Raw genomic sequence first — 19,618 nt, forward strand, 5'->3', positions numbered from 1 at the left:
CCAGTCTCCAGCCAACCCCTGCCGCATCCCTCTGCCTGAAGCCAGCCAGTCCCGCACTCCTCTGTCGCCAGCCCTGCCACACACCCCTGCGACCCTGCCTGAAGCCAGCCAGCCCGCCCTACATCCCCCTGTCTCCAGCCAGCCCCACACCCCTTGCCCTGCCTGCAGCCAGACCCTACCTCCAGTCAGCCCCTGCCCTGCCTCCAGCCAGCCCCATGTCCAGTGGTGCCCTGCAGTTCCCAGGGCAGTAACCCTGCACACCTGCTTCAATGAGGGGGGCAGGGAGAAGCTGGGACCCACACATGTGCACAGCACCCCAGGGAATGGCAGGGACCCACACATGTGAAACGGAGCTCATTAATAACCGATCAACAGCATATATGACGCAATGTACATAATATATAATTTTATTATTTATATATGTATGGAAAGTAAATAATACATGGAAGAAATGAAAAGCTTTTTTTTACGTTTTTTTTTTTTTTTTAAGTCATCCCTGCTGGGGACCCACCGAAAATGTTCGAATTGGGCCCCGCACTTCCTAAAGCCGGCCCTGCCAACCTGGACCATACCATGTCCCTGAAGGACACCAGAATCTGGTAGATTGTGTTTGGGATTTTCAAAAGTACAAAGTGACTTAGGAGCACAACTCCCATTGACTTTCAAAAACGTTGCCCTATGTAAATATTTCTGGTGAAATGTTCTTAAGAACAAACGCTTCCATCCAGTTGAAGACAAACTGTGGTTGACCCAACTGTGTAAATGAGAAGAACTTTCACAAATGTTATCAAACAACAAGACCATACACATCCCTGAAGGAAAAAAAATCTGAATGTCATTTTTTCCAGATCCTGCTGAGTTCAGTCACAATATCAGAACACAGCAAGTAAGATTAAAACAAATGAAGTTCCTCTGTGGAGCAAAAAAACAAGATCTATTGCTGTTGCATCAGACTTCAGCATTGAACACTGCTGCTCACCAGAAATCTATTTTACCATCCCCAGAGCAGCTTTTTCACTAATGGTCCAGTAGATGGAGAGCTTGCACTTCCCCCTACTGGACGCGGCAGGGTGTGTATACTAGAATACATATCCTGCTACAGGATTTTAATTGGGTAGGTAGGGGGGAAAAGTGTGCAGTTCGTAACATACTATTTAAATCTTAGGGTTCATCTTCACAGGAAAATGAACTGGTATAGCTACTGAGGCTCCCCGTGTGGACACTATTCCAAAATAAAAGTGACTTTATTCCAGCATAATTACTGCTCTAATTATAATTATTAATTATTAATTAACTATAATTATTCCAGGGAAAAAAATGACTCATTCTGGAATAATATCCATGAAGGGAGTTATTCTGGGCAATTTCCCTGTATAGAAAAGCCCTTACACTGATCCAGTAAAGGGAAGACAAGATGTCCCATCTACTAAAATAGAAATCCGTTTGATAGGGTTTCTGGAAAGGGCTGAGGTTATGCTTCCCAGAACAATGAGGGAGTAATAAAGGAGTTTTTGTAGGTGGCCGGCTGAGTTCCTGCTGAGTTGATGATTGAAATAGTGCTAGGATTTTATTCTGTTGTTAATGATGTGTGACAGTGCCTGAAGTTTCATACAGGCAATGGATTTCCCTACATCCCCCTGAACTCCCACATTGCCCCCAGTGGTCAAATAGTTGCCAATTTAGTCATTTTCCAACATTCCCTCCTCCCCCCATCGATTTGAACACCCCATCTAATTTCAATTCCTGGTGAAGACTCTGGCATCTTTTATTATTTGAATCTAAATAAATAAAGTAGACTAGGCTCACTGGGGACAGTGAGGAGGGTTTCCGTTGGAAAAGTGTAATGGAAATAAGTATCCCCTCTACAAAAAGAGCTTCCCTGTTAAAACAGAGAAATGTGTAATTTCCATTTCTTCCAAAGAGTGACATTTTAAAATGTAATACAGTCCCAGCTAAAATCTGAATTCTGCGAGGTTGCAGCAGTAAGTTATTATTTTGATTTCTGTGTACTGCATCTTTAGATTTCTAGGAGTCTGCTGTCTAGAGACGGCAGCTGCACTTTTATGAAGCAGAAAAATTTTGCATGTTACAGAGAAGACACACACAATGCTCTTTCATAGAGACTTTACTTTTGTTCTTTTGTTGTTTTCCTTAACCCGATATAACAGTTTTCTCAGGAAAATACGTTTTACTCATTAGATTGAGAGAAACATAAGCTCCATCTAGATATACAAACACACAGTAAACTTTCAAATGAGACCATAAAAAGTAATGTTTGCTGGAGCCATCAAAGATCTCATCATACTTTTCATAACCATAGCAAATCACCTCACCCTATTAGCAGCCAGAGTTCCCTGCACTGACTGATTACCAAACTCTCATCCTAGAGGTGCTTGCATTTCTGTGCTATTGTGTGTCTGTTACCTTTGATTCCAAAGTGTAAATATGCCACACTCATTTTGGTTCAAGATGGCCCAATCCTCCTTTTTTATATTCTTGTCTCTCCCCTCTTTGCTAAAGATAATGAGGGACACAGTATAAAGGATTTGCGACATTTAGATGTAGTTTTCATTCTCTGTTTCATCCTCTAACACTGTATTTTTTGTGGTCATTTCTGTCTGTTCACCCAGGGGCAGATTAGGGTTTTGTGGGGCCTCTGGGCTAGAGCAAGTGGGGGCCTCTCCCCATCCCTTCTGCCTGCAGTTCGCCTTCTGCCCCACTCCTGCCATGGAAATGGGGTCGGGATGCGGGAGCTTGCCCTGCTCCACCCGCCCATTGGTCACTGTGCCCACCTTAGGCTTGGTCTACACGATTTACTTCAGTATAATTATGTTACTCAAGGTTTGAAAAATCCACTGCCTTCAGCGACGTAGTTATATTGACCTTAATCCCTCTTGTAGACAGTGCTATGTCGGCGGGAGAGTGTCTCCTGCCGAGATAGCTACCGCCTCTCGGGAAGGTGGCTTTATTAAACCGACGGGAGAGCTGCACCGATGTACATTGGTAGTGTAGCGTTTCCCTGAGATCTTCAGTAAATTCCAATCCGTGACTGAGAAATGTTGGGTTCTCTCTGCTTGAGATGTATCAATGAATTCCTGTAGATGAAATGTCCTCCGTCATTGTTAGCACTTGCACTAATCAAGCAGACTGTGTAAATAATGAGCTTGTCAACAATGTTCAGGTTAATGAACCGGCACTTTACAAGACACAGCTGAAGTTAAATGCATCAGATTAGTAGTAATGGAGAATGATTTCAGCAGTTCTGAGTTGATGGTTTCTGCAGCTTCTGGAGGGGTGGTTTTCCTACTCCCTAGTGCTAGACAGACCTCACAATGACTTAAGTAGTTAGAAGTTTCTAAGCATTTTCAAATTGCTTTCATGTTACCCTTGAATGTAAATTGAACAGTGACTGTACTACAGCAGTTAGCATTAACACCTCTTTGGTTTTGCCTTTAATAAGCAAATCCAGTAATAACCCCTACAAAATGGGTGTGTTTCATAAAAGTAAGGCCCAGATTTGTAAAGGTATGTAGGCCTTTCTGTATGCAGTGTTGCACTGCTTTAGTGATTTTGGAACCTACATATTTTCAAAAGGGATCTAGGCACTTAGGAGTCTAAATCACTTCAGATCCTAGATCCCTTTTGAAAATATTTAGGTTTCTAAATCAGTTATGTGTTGTTATACCGAGTGCAATTCCTAAATACCTTTAAAAATCTGTGCTTAAATATGATTTTAAAAAATAGCAATTAAGATAATTTTCTTCTTTTTAAACTATTTTTCAGGAGATTAAACCTGAGTTTTATTCGTCAGTGGATTTACATGCTACGAGTTGCCGCAGTTTTGACATTTCACTAGTAGAGTAATAGAAAAATCTATATTAAGGTTTGTTTGTTTGTTTGTACTAACCAGGTTAAAATTTGGCCTATCTACATAATGTAACATGGTTTTCTTCATTTGGATTAACTCCCATACCATACATATAGCACATCAGGCACAATATGTTTCTTTTAAATTGTATGGACCGAAGCATTGTGATATATTTGTACCTGTTTGAACTGCTGTCAAATACTTTCAAGTCTGCTTATATGGCTTTTTCCTGCTGGTACTCAGCTGAATAGAGATGGTTTGGATAAAACACTAATATATGCATGCCTTCACCCAAAATTTGAAATGAATCTTTTGTAAGGTTTAAACAAGTTTTAAAATGAGAAGGGAGGGGAGGGGAGGAGAATGGTTTCACTTGTTCCCTTCCTCTGCACTTTCTGGTTCTAACTCACTGTGAAAGTATCTATATGCTGAAAGGTTTCAGAGGGATAGCCGTGTTAGTCTGTATCAGCAAAAACAACTAGTAGTACTTGTGGCACCTTAGAGACTAACAAATTTATTTGGGCATAAATTTTCGTGGGCTAAAACCCACTTCATCAGATGCATGGAGTGGAAAATACAATAGGAAGATATATATACACACAGTACATGAAAAGATGGGAGTTGCCTTACCAATGGGGAGTCAGTTCTAACGAGACAATTCAATTAAAGTGGGCATCTTAGGGCCTAACCACATCAGCCACACCATCAGGGGCTTGTTTACCTGCACATCTACCAATGTGATATATGCCATCATGTGCCAGCAATGCCCCTCTGCCATGTACATTGGCCAAACTGGACAGTCTCTACGCAAAAGAATAAATGGACACAACTCAGACGTCAAGAATTGTAACATTCAAAAACCAGTTGGAAAACACTTCAACCTCCCTGGTCACTCAATAACAGACTTAAAAGTGGCAATTCTTCCACAAAAAAACTTCAAAAACAGACTCCAACAGGGAACTGCAGAACTGGAATTAATTTGCAAACTGGACTCCATCAATTTAGGCCTGAATAAAGACTGGGCGTGGATGGGTTACTAAAAAACTAATTTCCCCATGCTAATTTCCCCCTAGTTCAGGGGTAGGCAACCTATGGCACGCGTGCCAAAGGCGGTAGGCGAGCTGATTTTCAGTGGCACTCACACTGCCCGGGTCCTGGCCACCGGTCCGGGGGGCTCTGCGTTTTAATTTAATTTTAAATGAAGCTTCTTAAACATTTTAAAACCTTATTTACTTGACATACAATAGTTTAGTTATATATTATAGACTTATAGAAAGACCTTCTAAAAACGTTAAAATGTATTACTGGCACGCAAAACCTTAAATTAGAGTGAATAAATGAAGACTCGGCACACCACTTCTGAAAGGTTGCTGACCCCTGCACTAGTGTTACTCACACTTTCTTGTCAACTGTTTGAAATGGGCCACCCTGATTACCACTATAAAAGTGATTTTTCCCCCTGTTGATAATAGCCCACTTTAATTGAATTGTCTCATTAGAACTGACCCTCCACTTGGTAAGGCAACTCCCATCTTTTCATGTACTGTGTGTACATAGATATATATAAATAAAACTTCCTACTATATTTTCCACTCCATGCATCTGATGAAGTGGGTTTTAGCCCACAAAAGCTTATGCCCAAATAAATTTGTTAGTCTCTAAGGTGCCACAAGTACTCCTCATTGTAAATGATGAAAGGCTGTTATTGAATTCCCAGACCAATCTTGCTAGAAAGCTTAATCTCATGAGGTCTGACCATAAAGTAGAGCAGAGGCAATTAGAGGTGAGGATTATCAAATTAAGAAACCTAAGAATTGCCAGGCTGGATCAGGCCTGTGGTCTGATTAGTGCAGTATTCTGTCTCTGACAGTGCCCAGTATCAGAGGATTCAGAGAAAGGTACAAGAAATCTCATATTTGGGATAATCCACTCTCCCATTAAAAGTTTGTCTATGCAGGGAAATTACTGGAATAGATATTCTGGAACAGCAATAGCAGAATAGTTTATTAATTCCCCCATGTACACTCGCCCTGCGCGCCTTCTATTCCCTGATAGTTAGAAATTAAACTCTGAAACATGAGGCTTAACCTCTCTTCCAAAAATTGGTTAGTGTTTATGATAACTCTGGATATTCATAGATTATAAAACTACAGAATCATATAAACCATTTGATCATCTAGTTTGACCTCCTGTGTAACACAGCCTGAATTAAATCCTGTTTGAACTGCAGCATCTCTTTTAGAGAAACCATCCAATTTTTATTTAAAAATTCCCAGTGATGGAAAATCCACCACAAGCCTTGGTAAATTGTTCCAACAGTTAATTACCCTCATTGTTAATAATTTGCACATTAGTTCCAGTCTGAATTTGTCTAGCTTCAACTTCTAGTTATTGGATCCTGTTATACTTTTCAACTGCCTGCTAGATTGATAGCAGAGGACTGTTCCAATTTTGTTTCTGTAACACGGTTCACACTGTGCCCCTGAGTATTCAGCCCCTGGGCCTCCCTCTTCAATGAATCAGGGACACTTCAGTCTAATGCAAACCCATGCTCTTTATTCTCAAAAGGTTTCCCATCACCAGTTCCCAACTATATACAGGCTTCACAGCTACTTTGCCTACAACAGGGCTGGCCAGCAACAGACTACAAGGAGCCCGTTCCCACTTCCTTCTGTGCCTGATCTTTCTCTTTCCCTCCCCAATCTCTGGCTTCCTCCCAACCTTTATAGTGTTGGGCTAATAAGACTGGCAGGTACAGCCAGGCTATTCACCCAGCCTCAATCCATTTCCCTTGATTAGGGCTGGAGTGGCAGATGATGATTAAGGGCTTCTCAACCAGCACCCTGCCACAGTTTCTCATGTAGGTACTTAAAGACCGATCAAGTTATTCTTGTTATCCCTATGTGTCTTGTTCCTTTGTAAATCTTGTGAAGCTTTTGGCCTCAGTAACATCCCACAATAATGAATTCCACAGTAACACTTGAGAAGCTTGTTACAGTCCTGGGTGAATCTTTGTGCCCCCCCCTCCCCCCGATGGACAGTTACCAATCTGCTCTATTGGACCCCACCTTTGGATACTTCTAAGTGAGGCTACGTTTTAGTCACCGGTATTTTTAGTAAAAGTCATGCACAGGGCACAGGCAGTAAACAAAATTCACGGCACATGATCTGTCCATGACTTGTACTATATACCCCTAACTAAAACTTGGGCAGGGGGCTGCGGATGCTCTGGGGGGGCGGTCTGGGTGGTGATGGCCCAGGACCCCCACTGGTGCTGGGGTGGGGGCGGGAGGATCTAGTGGTGACGTTTGGCCCAGGACCCTTTCTGGTGCTGGGGAAGGGGGCTAGCGTGGGCTGCAACTGCAGGGGCTCAGGGGAGGCGGGCAGTGGTGTGCGGCCCAGGCCTTCTGCTGGCACTGGTGTGGGGGGAGCTAGGCAGCAGCACACAGCCTGGAACTCCTGCTGGTGCTTGGTGAGGAGGAGGGTTGGCGGGGCTGGCAGGCTCCCTACTCAGCTACATGTGTCTCTGAAGCTCCTAGGGAGAGGGAAGGCCATTGGGGTCCGCATGCTGCCCCCGCCACTAGCTCCAGCTCCGCAACTCCCATTGGCTGGGAACCGCTTCAGTCAGGAGCTGCAGGGACATGCCAGCTGCTTCAGAGTCCCCCTTCTCCAGCTAAGTGCCACCCCGCACTCCAACCCCCTGACCCAGTCCTGAGTCCCCTCCCATACTCAAACTGTTGCTGCTGCTGGCCTAGGGGCTGCCCTAGTGTTTGGGCAGCCCCTGAGCCAACCGCATCGGCCACTGCAAAATTCACGGAGATCACGTAAAGTCACGGAATCCGTGACCAACATGCAGCCTTACTTCTAAGTTCTCTGAGTCTGTGTAGTGACTGATTGCTGCTTCTAACTCTGGCTCACTCAGGGTACGTCGACACTACAAAATTATGTAGACCTAAGTTACATCGACGTACAGCCATCACAATGATTAAATCGCTTTTGCACGTCCACACTTCGCTCCTTGTGTTGGTGGTGTGCATCCTCACACCCAGCACTTGCACGAATGCAGAGAGCTGTGCACTGTGAGTGGCAACTTGCACAGTGGGATAGCAGGGTGTTTTGGGGACGGTTTGCAATACCACATTGGGCAAACGCACACAGGGGTGACTGCAAATATGATTTCAATGTCCCATAATGCAGTTTTCTCCATCCCATAATTTTATCTGCATCCCATAATGTTTCATGCCTCTTTTCAAAAAGCCCCGCGCTCCTGCCATCTCTGAGAAGCATGGATCCTGCACAGCTCTGTGCTATCATAGAATCATAGAATATCAGAGTTGGAAGGGACCTCAAGAGGTCATCTAGTCCAACCCCCTGCTCAAAGCAGGACCAATTCCCAGCTAAATCATCCCAGCCAGGGCTTTGTCAAGCCGGGCCTTAAAAACCTCCAAGGAAGGAGACTCCACCACCTCCCTAGGTAACGCATTCCAGTGTTTCACCACCCTCCTAGTGAAATAGTTTTTCCTGATATCCAACCTGGACCTCCCCCACCGCAACTTGAGACCATTGCTCCTTGTTCTGTCATCTGCCACCACTGAGAACAGCCGAGCTCCATCCTCTTTGGAACCCCCCTTCAGGTAGTTGAAGGCTGCTATCAAATCCCCCCTCATTCTTCTCTTCTGGAGACTAAACAATCCCAGTTCTCTCAGCCTCTCCTCATAAGTCATGTGCTCCAGACCCCTAATCATTTTTGTTGCCCTCCGCTGGACTCTTTCCAATTTTTCCACATCCTTCTTGTAGTGTGGGGACCAAAACTGGACACAGTATTCCAGATGAGGCCTCACCAATGTCGAATAAAGGGGAACGATCACGTTCCTCGATCTGCTGGCAATGCCCCTACTTATACAGCCCAAAATGCCGTTAGCCTTCTTGGCAACAAGGGCACACTGTTGACTCATATCCAGCTTCTCGTCCACTGTGACCCCTAGGTCCTTTTCAGCAGAACTGCTACCTAGCCATTCGGTCCCTAGTCTGTAGCAGTGCATGGGATTCTTCCGTCCTAAGTGCAGGACTCTGCACTTGTCCTTGTTGAACCTCATCAGGTTTTTTTCTGCCCAATCCTCTAATTTGTCTAGGTCTCTCTGTATCCGATCCCTACCCTCTAGTGTATCTACCACGCCTCCTAGTTTAGTGTCATCTGCAAACTTGCTGAGAGTGCAGTCCACACCATCCTCCAGATCATTAATAAAGATATTAAACAAAACCGGCCCCAGGACCGACCCTTGGGGCACTCCACTTGAAACCGGCTGCCAACTAGACATGGAGCCATTGATCACTACCCGTTGAGCCCGACGATCTAGCCAGCTTTCTATCCACCTTACAGTCCATTCATCCAGCCCATACTTCTTTAACTTGGTGGCAAGAATACTGTGGGAGACAGTATCAAAAGCTTTGCTAAAGTCAAGAAATAACACATCCACTGCTTTCCCCTCATCCACAGAGCCAGTTATCTCATCATAGAAGGCAATTAGGTTAGTCAGGCACGACTTCCCCTTCGTGAATCCATGCTGACTGTTCCTGATCACTTTCCTTTCCTCTAAATGTTTCATAATTGATTCCTTGAGGACCTGCTCCATAATTTTTCCAGGGACTGAGGTGAGGCTGACTGGCCTGTAGTTCCCCGGATCCTCCTTCTTCCCTTTTTTAAAGATGGGCACTACATTAGCCTTTTTCCAGTCATCTGGGACCTCCCCCGATCGCCATGAGTTTTCAAAAATAATGGCTAATGGCTCTGCAATCTCACCCGCCAACTCCTTTAGCACCCTTGGATGCAGCGCATCCGGCCCCATGGACTTGTGCACGTCCAGTTTTTCTAAATAGTCCCGAACCACTTCTTTCTCCACAGAGGGCTGGTCACCTTCTCCCCATGCTGTACTGCCCAGTGCAGCAATCTGGGAGCTGACCTTGTGCGTGAAGACAGAGGCAAAAAAATCATTGAGTACATTAGCTTTTTCCACATCCTCGGTCACTAGGTTGCCTCCCTCGTTCAGTAAGGGGCCCACACTTTCCTTGATTTTCTTCTTGTTGCTAACATACCTGAAGAAACTCTTCTTGTTACTCTTAACATCTCTTGCTAACTGCAACTCCAAGTGTGATTTGGCCTTCCTGATTTCACTCCTGCACGCCTGAGCAATATTTTTATACTCCTCCCTGGTCATTTGTCCAATCTTCCACTTCTTATAAGCCTCTTTTTTGCGTTTAAGATCAGCAAGGATTTCACTGTTTAGCCAAGCTGGTCGCCTGCCATATTTACTATTCTTTCTACACATCGGGATGGTTTGTTCCTGCAACCTCAATAAGGATTCTTTAAAATACAGCCAGCTCTCCTGGACCCCTTTGCCCTTCATGTTATTCTCCCAGGGGATCCTGCCCATCTGTTCCCTGAGGGAGTCAAAGTCTGTTTTTCTGAAGTCCAGGGTCCATATTCTGCTGCTCTCCTTTCTTCCTTGTGTCAGGATCCTGAACTCGACCATCTCATGGTCACTGCCTCCCAGGTTCCCATCCACTTTTGCTTCCCCTACTAGTTCTTCCCTGTTTGTGAGCAGCAGGTCAAGAAAAGCTTTGCCCCTAGTTGGTTCCTCCAGCACTTGCACCAGGAAATTGTCCCCTACGCTTTCCAAAAATTTCCTGGATTGCCTGTGCACCGCTGTATTGCTCTCCCAGCAGATATCAGGGTGATTAAAGTTGTTATTATGCTATTGTGATGAGCATTGCGAGCACAGGACAATATTTGCGGAGCTGCCAGAGGAGCCACAGGGAACATGATTCTTTGGAGGCTAGATTGCTGTGGGACAGATCAAAACAATTCAAGGTTGTTGGCATTCACAGAGCAGCTGCAGACAGTGGAGTGCCAGTTCTGGGTGTGAGAAACAAGCACTGACTGGTGAGATTGCATTGTTATGCAGGTTTGCAATGATGAGCAGTGGCAGCAGAACTTTCGAATGCACAAGGCCACATTCCTGGATCTGTGTGCAGAGCTCACTCCAGCCCTCCAGTGCAACGACACCAGAATGAGATCTGCACTGACAGTGGAGAAGTAAGCGGTGAACGCTGTGTGGATGCTTGCAACAGCAGATTGCTACCGATCAGTCGGGAATCAATGTGGAGTTGGGAAATCTAGAGTGGGAGTTGCTGTGATGCAAATGTGCAGGGCCATTAATTACATTCTGCTATGAAGGACTGTGACTGGGCAACGTGCAGGACACAGTGCATGGTTTTGCAGCAATGGGGCACCTGAATTGCAGTGGGGCGATAGATGGCATGCATGCATCTCCCTATTTTGACACCAGACCACCTTGCCTCAGAATACATCACCAGAAAGGGCTACTTTTCTATGGTATTGCAAGCACAGGTGGATCACTGGAGACATTTTACCAACATCAATGTTGGCTGGTCAAGGAAGGTACATGATGTTCACATCTTTAAGAACACAGGCCTGTTCAGAAAGCTGCAATCGGGGAGTTTTTTCCAGACCAGAGGATTACTATTGGGGATGTTGAAATGCCAATAGTGATCCTAGGAGACCTAGACTACCCTTTACTCCCATGGCTGATGAAGCCGTACACAGGCCACCTCAACAGCAGCAAGGAGCACTTCAACTAGAGGCTCAGTAGGTGCAGAATACCGTTACCACCTTGGATCTCTGGTCCACCCCAACCAATGTCCCATTTCCAGTCATGGCCATTCCTGATGCTTCAGAGGAAGGAAATTAAAAAAATCTCCCAAAACATATTGAGGGGACCGGGAGGGAACGGAATCTCTTCCTGACCCTGGCCGGCTAAAACCCTGAAGTACGAACTTTAGAAACATAAGACAAACTCATGGGTGGCGGGTATCAAAGGCAGGGGAAGGCTCAGCCTACCCAAACTGCCGGTGTGGCCGCACCTATACTTCACCCCCAGACCTCCTCCTGCTTCCCACCAGGGGCCTGCGGCTTTTTTTTCCCATGTGGCCGAGCCCTGGGCCAGTGGCACCTGAACTGTGGGGGAAGGGGGGCCATAGCCCTCCCACTTCTTGAAAGTGGACTGGCCTGACCCGTCCAGTTTTCACCAGGACAGACCCCACCCCTTACCCTCTGTCCAGGCCAGAGTGGAGCCCGGGCAGCTGTGGGGAACCGCAGTGGACACTCCATGTGCCTGGGGGGCTAAGAGCAGCCCCCAGCCCATGTCTCTGCCCCCAAAGCTCCCCGCCCACCCAGGGCAGGTGTGGGTTCTGCAACTTCATACTGGCTCCCCACAGCTGCCTGCGCAGCTCTTTCCGAGCCGATTCCGGCTGGGGTGGGGCCTCAGAGTCGCAGCTTGGCCATGGTAAGAGCTGCACGGGCAGGTATGAGGCGCCACGGAGTTGCGGACCCTGCATCTGCCCCAGGTGAGGGAAGGAACGGGCAGGACCCCAGGCAGAATGGGCGAGCTAGCCAGGGGCTAACCTATGTAGGCCTGCCGGTCACCCACCGCCCATAGACAAACTGGAGAAGAGCCCAGGGGTGTTGGGCCCTGCCCCCTACCATCACAAGTAATCCTATTATACAGTGCACTCAAATTTGTCCAGCTCTCTTTTGCAACTAATTAAGGTGTTTGTCCCCACAGATGCTGTTCCAGAACCTCACCCCTCTGATGGTTAGAAACCTTCTTCTAATTTCCAACCTGAATTTGTTCATGGCCAGTTTATATCCATATGTTCTTATACCAGTATTGTTGTTTAGCTTAAGTAGCTCTTCATCCTCCCTGGTATTTTCTTCCTTTCCCCCCACAATCTAGAGAGAGCAATTATATCTCCTCTCAGCCTTCTTTTTGCTAGACTAAACAAGCCAAGCTCGTCCTGTCTTTTCTCATCAAATAGGCCCTCTAGTCTCCTGATTATCATAGTAGCTCTTCTCCGTACCTGTTCCAGTTTAAATTAATTTTTCTTAAATACCCTTAGATTTTTGTCCACCCCGTGCTTTGCTGCACATTGAGCTACCCACATTTGCCATCCTTGATAGTCAACTACCCTTCTCTCCAAATCTTCCCATTTCAAGTTGAGGTGCTTGATGTTGTTCAGAACTGTTCGTTTCCATGTTGATTGCAGTCTTCCTCTCTTTCTTCTTGCGTTTTTTGGCTTCCATTCAAGGGCGGTATTTGGTAAGCATTCTTTTTCCATTCTCAGCACATATCCCAGCCGCTGATGTCTTCTTTTCTAGATTATTTGTGAGAGGGTGCCTTGTCCAGTCATTTTTCTGACTTCATTTGTCTTCCTGTCTATATATTATTCCCAATATTCTTCAGACATTTGTGATGAAATGCATTCAGCTTTTGTATCTCTTTCTTGGTAAGTTGCCATGTCTCACTGCTATATGTCGTGATGGCGATAACAATTGCTTTGTACACATTCAGTTTTGTCTTGAGGGAGATGTTTTTGAGTTGCCAGATGTTTTTGAGTCTTCCAAATGCAGCCTTTGCCTTCCCAATTCTTTTTATTTCCTTGGAACTAGTGCCAACTTGGCTCATGGTACTTCCAAGATACGTAAAATTGTCCACCTTCTCGAGTTTCTCTTCAATTTTGATTTCTGTCCCTATAATCCCCATTAACATAACTTTACATTGCATCTCAAACCTATCTTCTCCATTACTTCTTTTAGTTGGTTTGTGCATTTTTGTAGTCCGTTGGCATCTTCACTGATAAGAGCGATGTCATCAGCAAAGTCCAGATCAAATAGCCTTGAATCATTCCATTTTAGGCCATTTGTATCACTGTTGCATTGTTTTAACTCAGTCGATGACTAGCATAAACAAAAAGGGAGACAGGACACACCCTTGCCTTACACCTGTCTTGATGCTGAATGGCTTACTCAACCCATTTTCCATTTTAATGCAGCATTTTGAGTTGGTGTAGAATGTTTCTTAAACATAGGTGACTGGAATTGTACACAGTATTCCAAATGAGGTCTTATCAGTGCTTTGTACAACAGCATTTATACTTCTCTCTCTCTATTGGAAATGCCTCACCTAATATATCCTAGGATCGCATATGCCTTTTTTACAGGTAGCTCAGTCATCCTGTGATCAGCTCACATGCCCAGTATCTCTCTCCTCCTCTGTCATTTCCAACTGATGAGCCCTCAGTTTGCAGTAGAAATTTTTACTATTAGACCCTAAGTTCATGGCCTTGTACTTTGTACTATTGAATTTCATCCCATTTCTGTCACTCATTTTCAGGGTCATCCAGATCTTCCTGTGTAATACTCCAAGCTTCCTCCGTATTGACAATTTCTCCCAACTTTGTATCAGCAGCAGATTTCATTAGTACACTCCTACTTTTTGTGCCAAGGTCACTAAAAAAATATTAAACAAGCTTTTTCCCCCCCAAGATTGATCCTTGAAGAACTCCACTAGTAACCTCCTTCCAGTCCGATAATTCACCTTTCAGCATAACTGATTGCCTTCTCTCCTTTAGCCTGTTCCTTATCCATCTTACAATGCTTGTACTGATCTGCCTCTTCCCTAATTTCACTAAATAATTTCCTCTGTGGTACTGTGACAAATGCTTTGCTGAAGTCCAAGAATATTAGATCTACTGCCCTTCCCTTACCTGAAAAAAATCAGTTATTTTCTCAAAGAAAGAAATCGTGTTAGTCTGGTGTGATCAACCTACCTTTTTTAAACGTGTGTTGCATTACATTCCCTTTATCATTTATCTCTGTGAATTATTCTTTCCTTCACAATTTGTTCTAAAGGAGAAGATTATTCACCCTGTGCAGTAACTGAGGTTCTTAAGTTATCTTTGTCCACACTAAGGGTAAAATCATTAACTAACAAAGTTAAACAAAATTGTTTTTTCCCTAGTATAGAAAGCAAATTTCATCGGCGAAATTGTCTAAATTTATCACAAGAAAGGGAGAAGGAGTCTTATTTAGCTATCCTCTCTGCAATTCTTTGAAATTATACTGTGGTGAGTGTGTTTGGGAATGAAATTGATGTTCGATACTTCAGACCAGATTTTCAGAAGTATCCACCTGCAGTGTTACAAACTACAGCTGCTTTGTGCATGCAAATACAATAGTTACATTCTATCAATTTGTGTATGCAAGTATAGTTCATATGCACAGAACTGAGTTCTGAATGTGCAAAGTCACTAAAGCTTGAGTGCACAAAATTCCAAAGTAATTGCAGAGACTGGGTTGTGTTCTAATGAAGGATAAACTAATTTATTGAGTGGATAAATGACTAAAAGCAGGAATGAATGAATGAATGAGGCAACCAATTATATATGCCAGTTGTCTGTATTGAGACGGTCTTGTTTAGCTAATATCTGAAAGCTAAAATAATGTTTTGAAGGCTCTCTCTCTTTCTCTCTGTGTGTGTGTGAGAGAGTGAATTTATAATTCAAGATTTTTGGAATGAGTTTCCTTCATTAAACATTGCAATTATTGTTACTTGGATTTCTCATCATTTCTTTTACCCCCTTCAGAACAAAGAACCAAGTCAGTCTTTTCATTTATAATTTATAATACCATTTGCCTTTTATACGCTGAACACAAAGTGTTCACAAAAATAGCTTCAGATCAGCAAATTAAGTATGAAATTAAAAGACTACTTACCAAAAGCCAGCCAAATAATGTTTGGCTCTAATATCACACACATCTTTAGGTAATTAATTCCAAATAGAAGGGGCTTAGTACAGCTAAAAAGGCATAATCCTGAGTCTACACAGTTCAGGAATATTTAGCCAGTCATTATCACCCATGCTTATTAATTCTTAAGCAGAGTGAGACTTTTTTTTTTTCCTCTTGAGGTTGTGCACAGTATCTTTGAATTTGTCCTGATTCAGCTAAGGGTAAAATTCAACACCCCAACACAGTGGCATTGAATTCTTAGGGTGATATTTGCTTTAGCACAGAGAGTAGCACAAGGCCTATTCACTACTTAAGTCTTCAAAATAGAGCTTAAGTGATGCACAGGTTGCATGCTGGCTCTCTGCATAGGGATGAATTTTACCCTCCAAGTCTAATGCTCTATACTGAACCCTTCTGTGTCTTAAATCTCCCCACTTGAAAAATGAGAGCAACAATATCCATCTTTTAAAAGTATGTTGAGCCCCTGGGGGATGTTCCTATATAGAGTTCAAAGCTTTAATTTTTGTTTTAATCATGCAAGTCCCACGAGGGACTGAAATCATGTAAGGTAATTATAGAAAGTTGAAAAAAATTCTGTAAAAACCATAGCACACTTCAGTTCTGTAAGCCCTCTGCATGCAGATTCCCATGGTCTTCTACAAGAGTTTCACATGAAAAGGAGTTGTGTGCAGGGTCAGGCCTTTTATTTATGGTCTGGAAAAAGCTGATAGAATATTGAAAGCAAATGTGCACATCATCGTGAAATGACTCAACAAATGGCTTATGTGCTGAATAGACAGCGTGTTGCTGATTTGCTCTTTATCACTGTCTGCTGTTCACTGGGTTGAGGCACGTAATGGTGAAAGATATCCTGTTGTATAGTAAAGCCAACACTACCTAAATAATACATCAAAGTAGGAGTTTGGTGGCTTTCTCAGTACTGAAATTTTAGAAGAGGTGCAGAAGTATCCAGTTTTTCAGTCAAGGGAGTATGCCACAAAATCTTGTTAAATGCAAATGATACCTTGATTTACTTTTCTCCCTCAGAATTCCACAGGATTACAGAACAATATCAGTTACAAGGTCACGTATAACAAGCCTAAATTATTCCCCGTACATTCCCCTAGTAGACATCAACTTTCTGCCTTTTCTTCTGGGAGGTTCATATTTAAACTAAAGAATTTAAATACCTGTGTATACAGATAGTGCCACATTTCTGTGTCCTACTTCTTCACATTTTGTTCCCTATGGGGTGTTCTATCTGCCCAGACCTGAAGAAATAAGCTAAGATGAACCTCTTCTAGACCAGAAAACCTAATATTTGGTGACCAGGCCTTCTTGCACATATTTTAATTTTTTCTGGCAGGTGTCCCCTTTTCAACTCTTATTGATGTGCATAAAATGATCCTTCAAGCTTACTTAAAAGCCATCCATGCAAACTAAATAGCTCCCAGTTACTTAAGGGTGAGACATGCAGAGTCCTTCCAAACCTATTTTTCAGTAAGATTTTCTGATATAGTTTCAGGCATTACAGCGCATTAGACCTTCTCTGGGTCAGGCTTGAACCATTGGCCATCAGGAGTGCTCCACTGGACTTCCTTTCACAAAGTCCATTGGCTGCACGGATTGGAAAATCATATCAACAGGAACTGCACACTTCAGAATGTGAGCCTTAGAAAGAAAAGAATCTTTTCACTAATACTTGGAATCTAACCTGGATTTCCTTTTGTCTGCATTGGATGGCTGTTTCTATTCAAGGCGGAAAGCAGACATGCTGGGGTGACACATGAACATGCTATGTAATCTTTTTATGTGGAGCAAATTCCCATTGAAGATTACAGCATTTTCATTTATAAAGCCTTTTAAGCAGCCACACAGAAGAAAGCATGTTATTTGAGAATTATACAATATAAAAATGCATCCTTGCATAGACAGGTCACTTTTCAATACATTTCTTTTTTCTGGGGTCTTGCTAAGGATAAGTGATTTGGGCATTCTGTAGTCCTAGAGAACTGGAAAACTGACATGAATCTACCAAGAAAAATTAAGCATCTATCTGTTTTGAAAAAAATCTCTGATGCCAAAAACTAGGAATTTTGTTTTTTTATGAAACAAAACATTTAAGTGAAATTTATTTTGTACATAGACATATTCTATATTTGTGATAGATTATGCAGTAAGCAGGAGGCAATTATCCCACATATACACATTATATGCAGCAGTTTTGGTCACAGGGCATAGATCTCTCTGTTGCTTAAGATCCATGGTGCCACTGGGAACTATCGTCTTTCTGAGAGTAGATAAAGCAGAGCTAGGAATTAGGAGATGGGGTTCTAGTCCTGCCACTGATTTTCTATGTACTTGAACAAATTGTATGACCTCGGTTTGTCCATCCCATCTGTAAAATGGGGATAATGCTCACCTACTTCACAAAGGTACAGAGGTTTGATTTGTTAATCTTGGGGAAAATCCTCACATGGCAGGTTCTACAGAAGTGCAGCTCCAGTGTCCTACACTTTATCCACTCTGCAAGGAATGTTATTTTTGGGAGAGATATAATCATCCCCAATAGTTTCCATACACCTTAAAGAGGCATTTATGAAGTTCCTAAATATGCTCCCACATCAAGGTCTGTATTCTTAGAATGATGCTTAGCAGTCCTTACCTTGCTATGACTAATCTCTGCTCCCATGTGGAAACAGATTGCTTCTACCTTTTTTGGCCTGGCAAGTGTTGCACATGGTGAGATCTGCAACATTTATCAAACCATACATGTTGCATCTGTTCCTTTGCCTTTCTCCTTCTAGTAAAATGTTTTTTCCACCCTCTTTTCTATGTGAGGCGAAATGGGACAGATTACCTGTTATATACTGTTTGGCACAGTGCATAAATAATGATTCTCTTAGAAAGGCTCAGAAGGACAAGAACAGGAAGCGTATAGACCAGAAACAGCTTGAAATGATGCACCATACATTTTGAGAACAAAATATTTTATTTCTGTCAATAAAACTATAGTTTACAGTAGTATTTACTAAATAAATTATATAATTTCTCTTTTACAAGCAATAAACTAAATCACACATTTCAAAGACAATGTATGTACATAACATAAGGCCTTGTTATAAATAGCTTTTTTTCTCATTTCACTATCAAACAGTGAAAATATCTTTAGAGGCTATTGTCCATAAAGCAAGTGCAGACATTTACATTAATCCTTGTTTGAAATCAATTTGGACTTCCAACAATATGGTCCTAAGTAATTACGATTCTGGGGGAGAAAAAAGTGGAATTAGTTTTATTTACCACTGTGTTGATGATGGATCTTTAAATAGGTAAAGCAGATTACATATTTTGCTTGTACACAATCACTGAATACATGCAAATGAAATCATGAGAGTCAATAGGAAAATATCACTTTCAAGTCCAAAAAAGGTGATTGGCACTAGTATAGAAAGCATCTTAAATACAGTTTATGCAGTTCTTCACAGTTTAGCAAGCAACAGCACATGATAGCAAAGTGTGGAATGTTTCATGTCACATCTGTTGAGTCTAGCTATCATTTCCACGGTTCAAGGTTCCCATGACATTTCTCAGAGATAAGCTCCATTGATTATTACTCTTTGTCGATTAGGCTCAGCAAATTCTTCCCTTTAAATCAGGAGTGCAGAAAGTGCTCTTCATCAACCATGGTCACTTCTTATCCACTTTTACTTTGATTTTCTTTTATTCTCTATTACTGGAAATAGAAAATGATTTAAGAGGTCAGGAGGTTTTGTTTCTTTATTCTGCACTTTATAAAATAGTAATTGGATAAAATCTTTCTCTGTGACCAAAAGCACTCCTGTAGTCACACCCTACACAATATTGTAATAATCTTTGTGCAAAATATGCCTTGCAAGGTATCATTTATAAACTAGTAACACTGATCATGAATATTCTTGTGTAATGTATATACAAAATGTATATGAAGAATTATGAACATTAAATGAAATTATAACAACCGTGTTTACCAGTCTATCTGGGGAGGGAGCAAACTTGTTTCTCAAAAACAAAAGACAAGCTGACACCTCTAGCCAGGTGTCAAAGTTGGTTGGTAATCACCT

At 42.8% G+C, this 19,618-nt stretch overlaps 1 protein-coding gene across 3 annotated transcripts in view; it reads right to left on the reverse strand.

The window, feature by feature from the left end:
- Nucleotides 1-18,488: 18,488 nt before the first annotated feature.
- The window catches only part of PIP5K1B (phosphatidylinositol-4-phosphate 5-kinase type 1 beta), a 170,238-nt gene continuing 169,108 nt past the window's right edge, over nucleotides 18,489-19,618 (reverse strand). For all 3 annotated transcript variants that reach the window (XM_054032396.1, XM_054032394.1, XM_054032395.1), the window contains one exon: nucleotides 18,489-19,251. In XM_054032396.1, coding sequence (XP_053888371.1) covers nucleotides 19,239-19,251 — 13 coding nt within the window. In that variant the 3' untranslated portion in view covers nucleotides 18,489-19,238. The remainder of the gene's footprint in view (nucleotides 19,252-19,618) is intronic.

Source organism: Malaclemys terrapin, chromosome 6 (assembly GCF_027887155.1).
Source record: "Malaclemys terrapin pileata isolate rMalTer1 chromosome 6, rMalTer1.hap1, whole genome shotgun sequence".
Taxonomy (NCBI): Eukaryota; Metazoa; Chordata; order Testudines; family Emydidae; genus Malaclemys; species Malaclemys terrapin.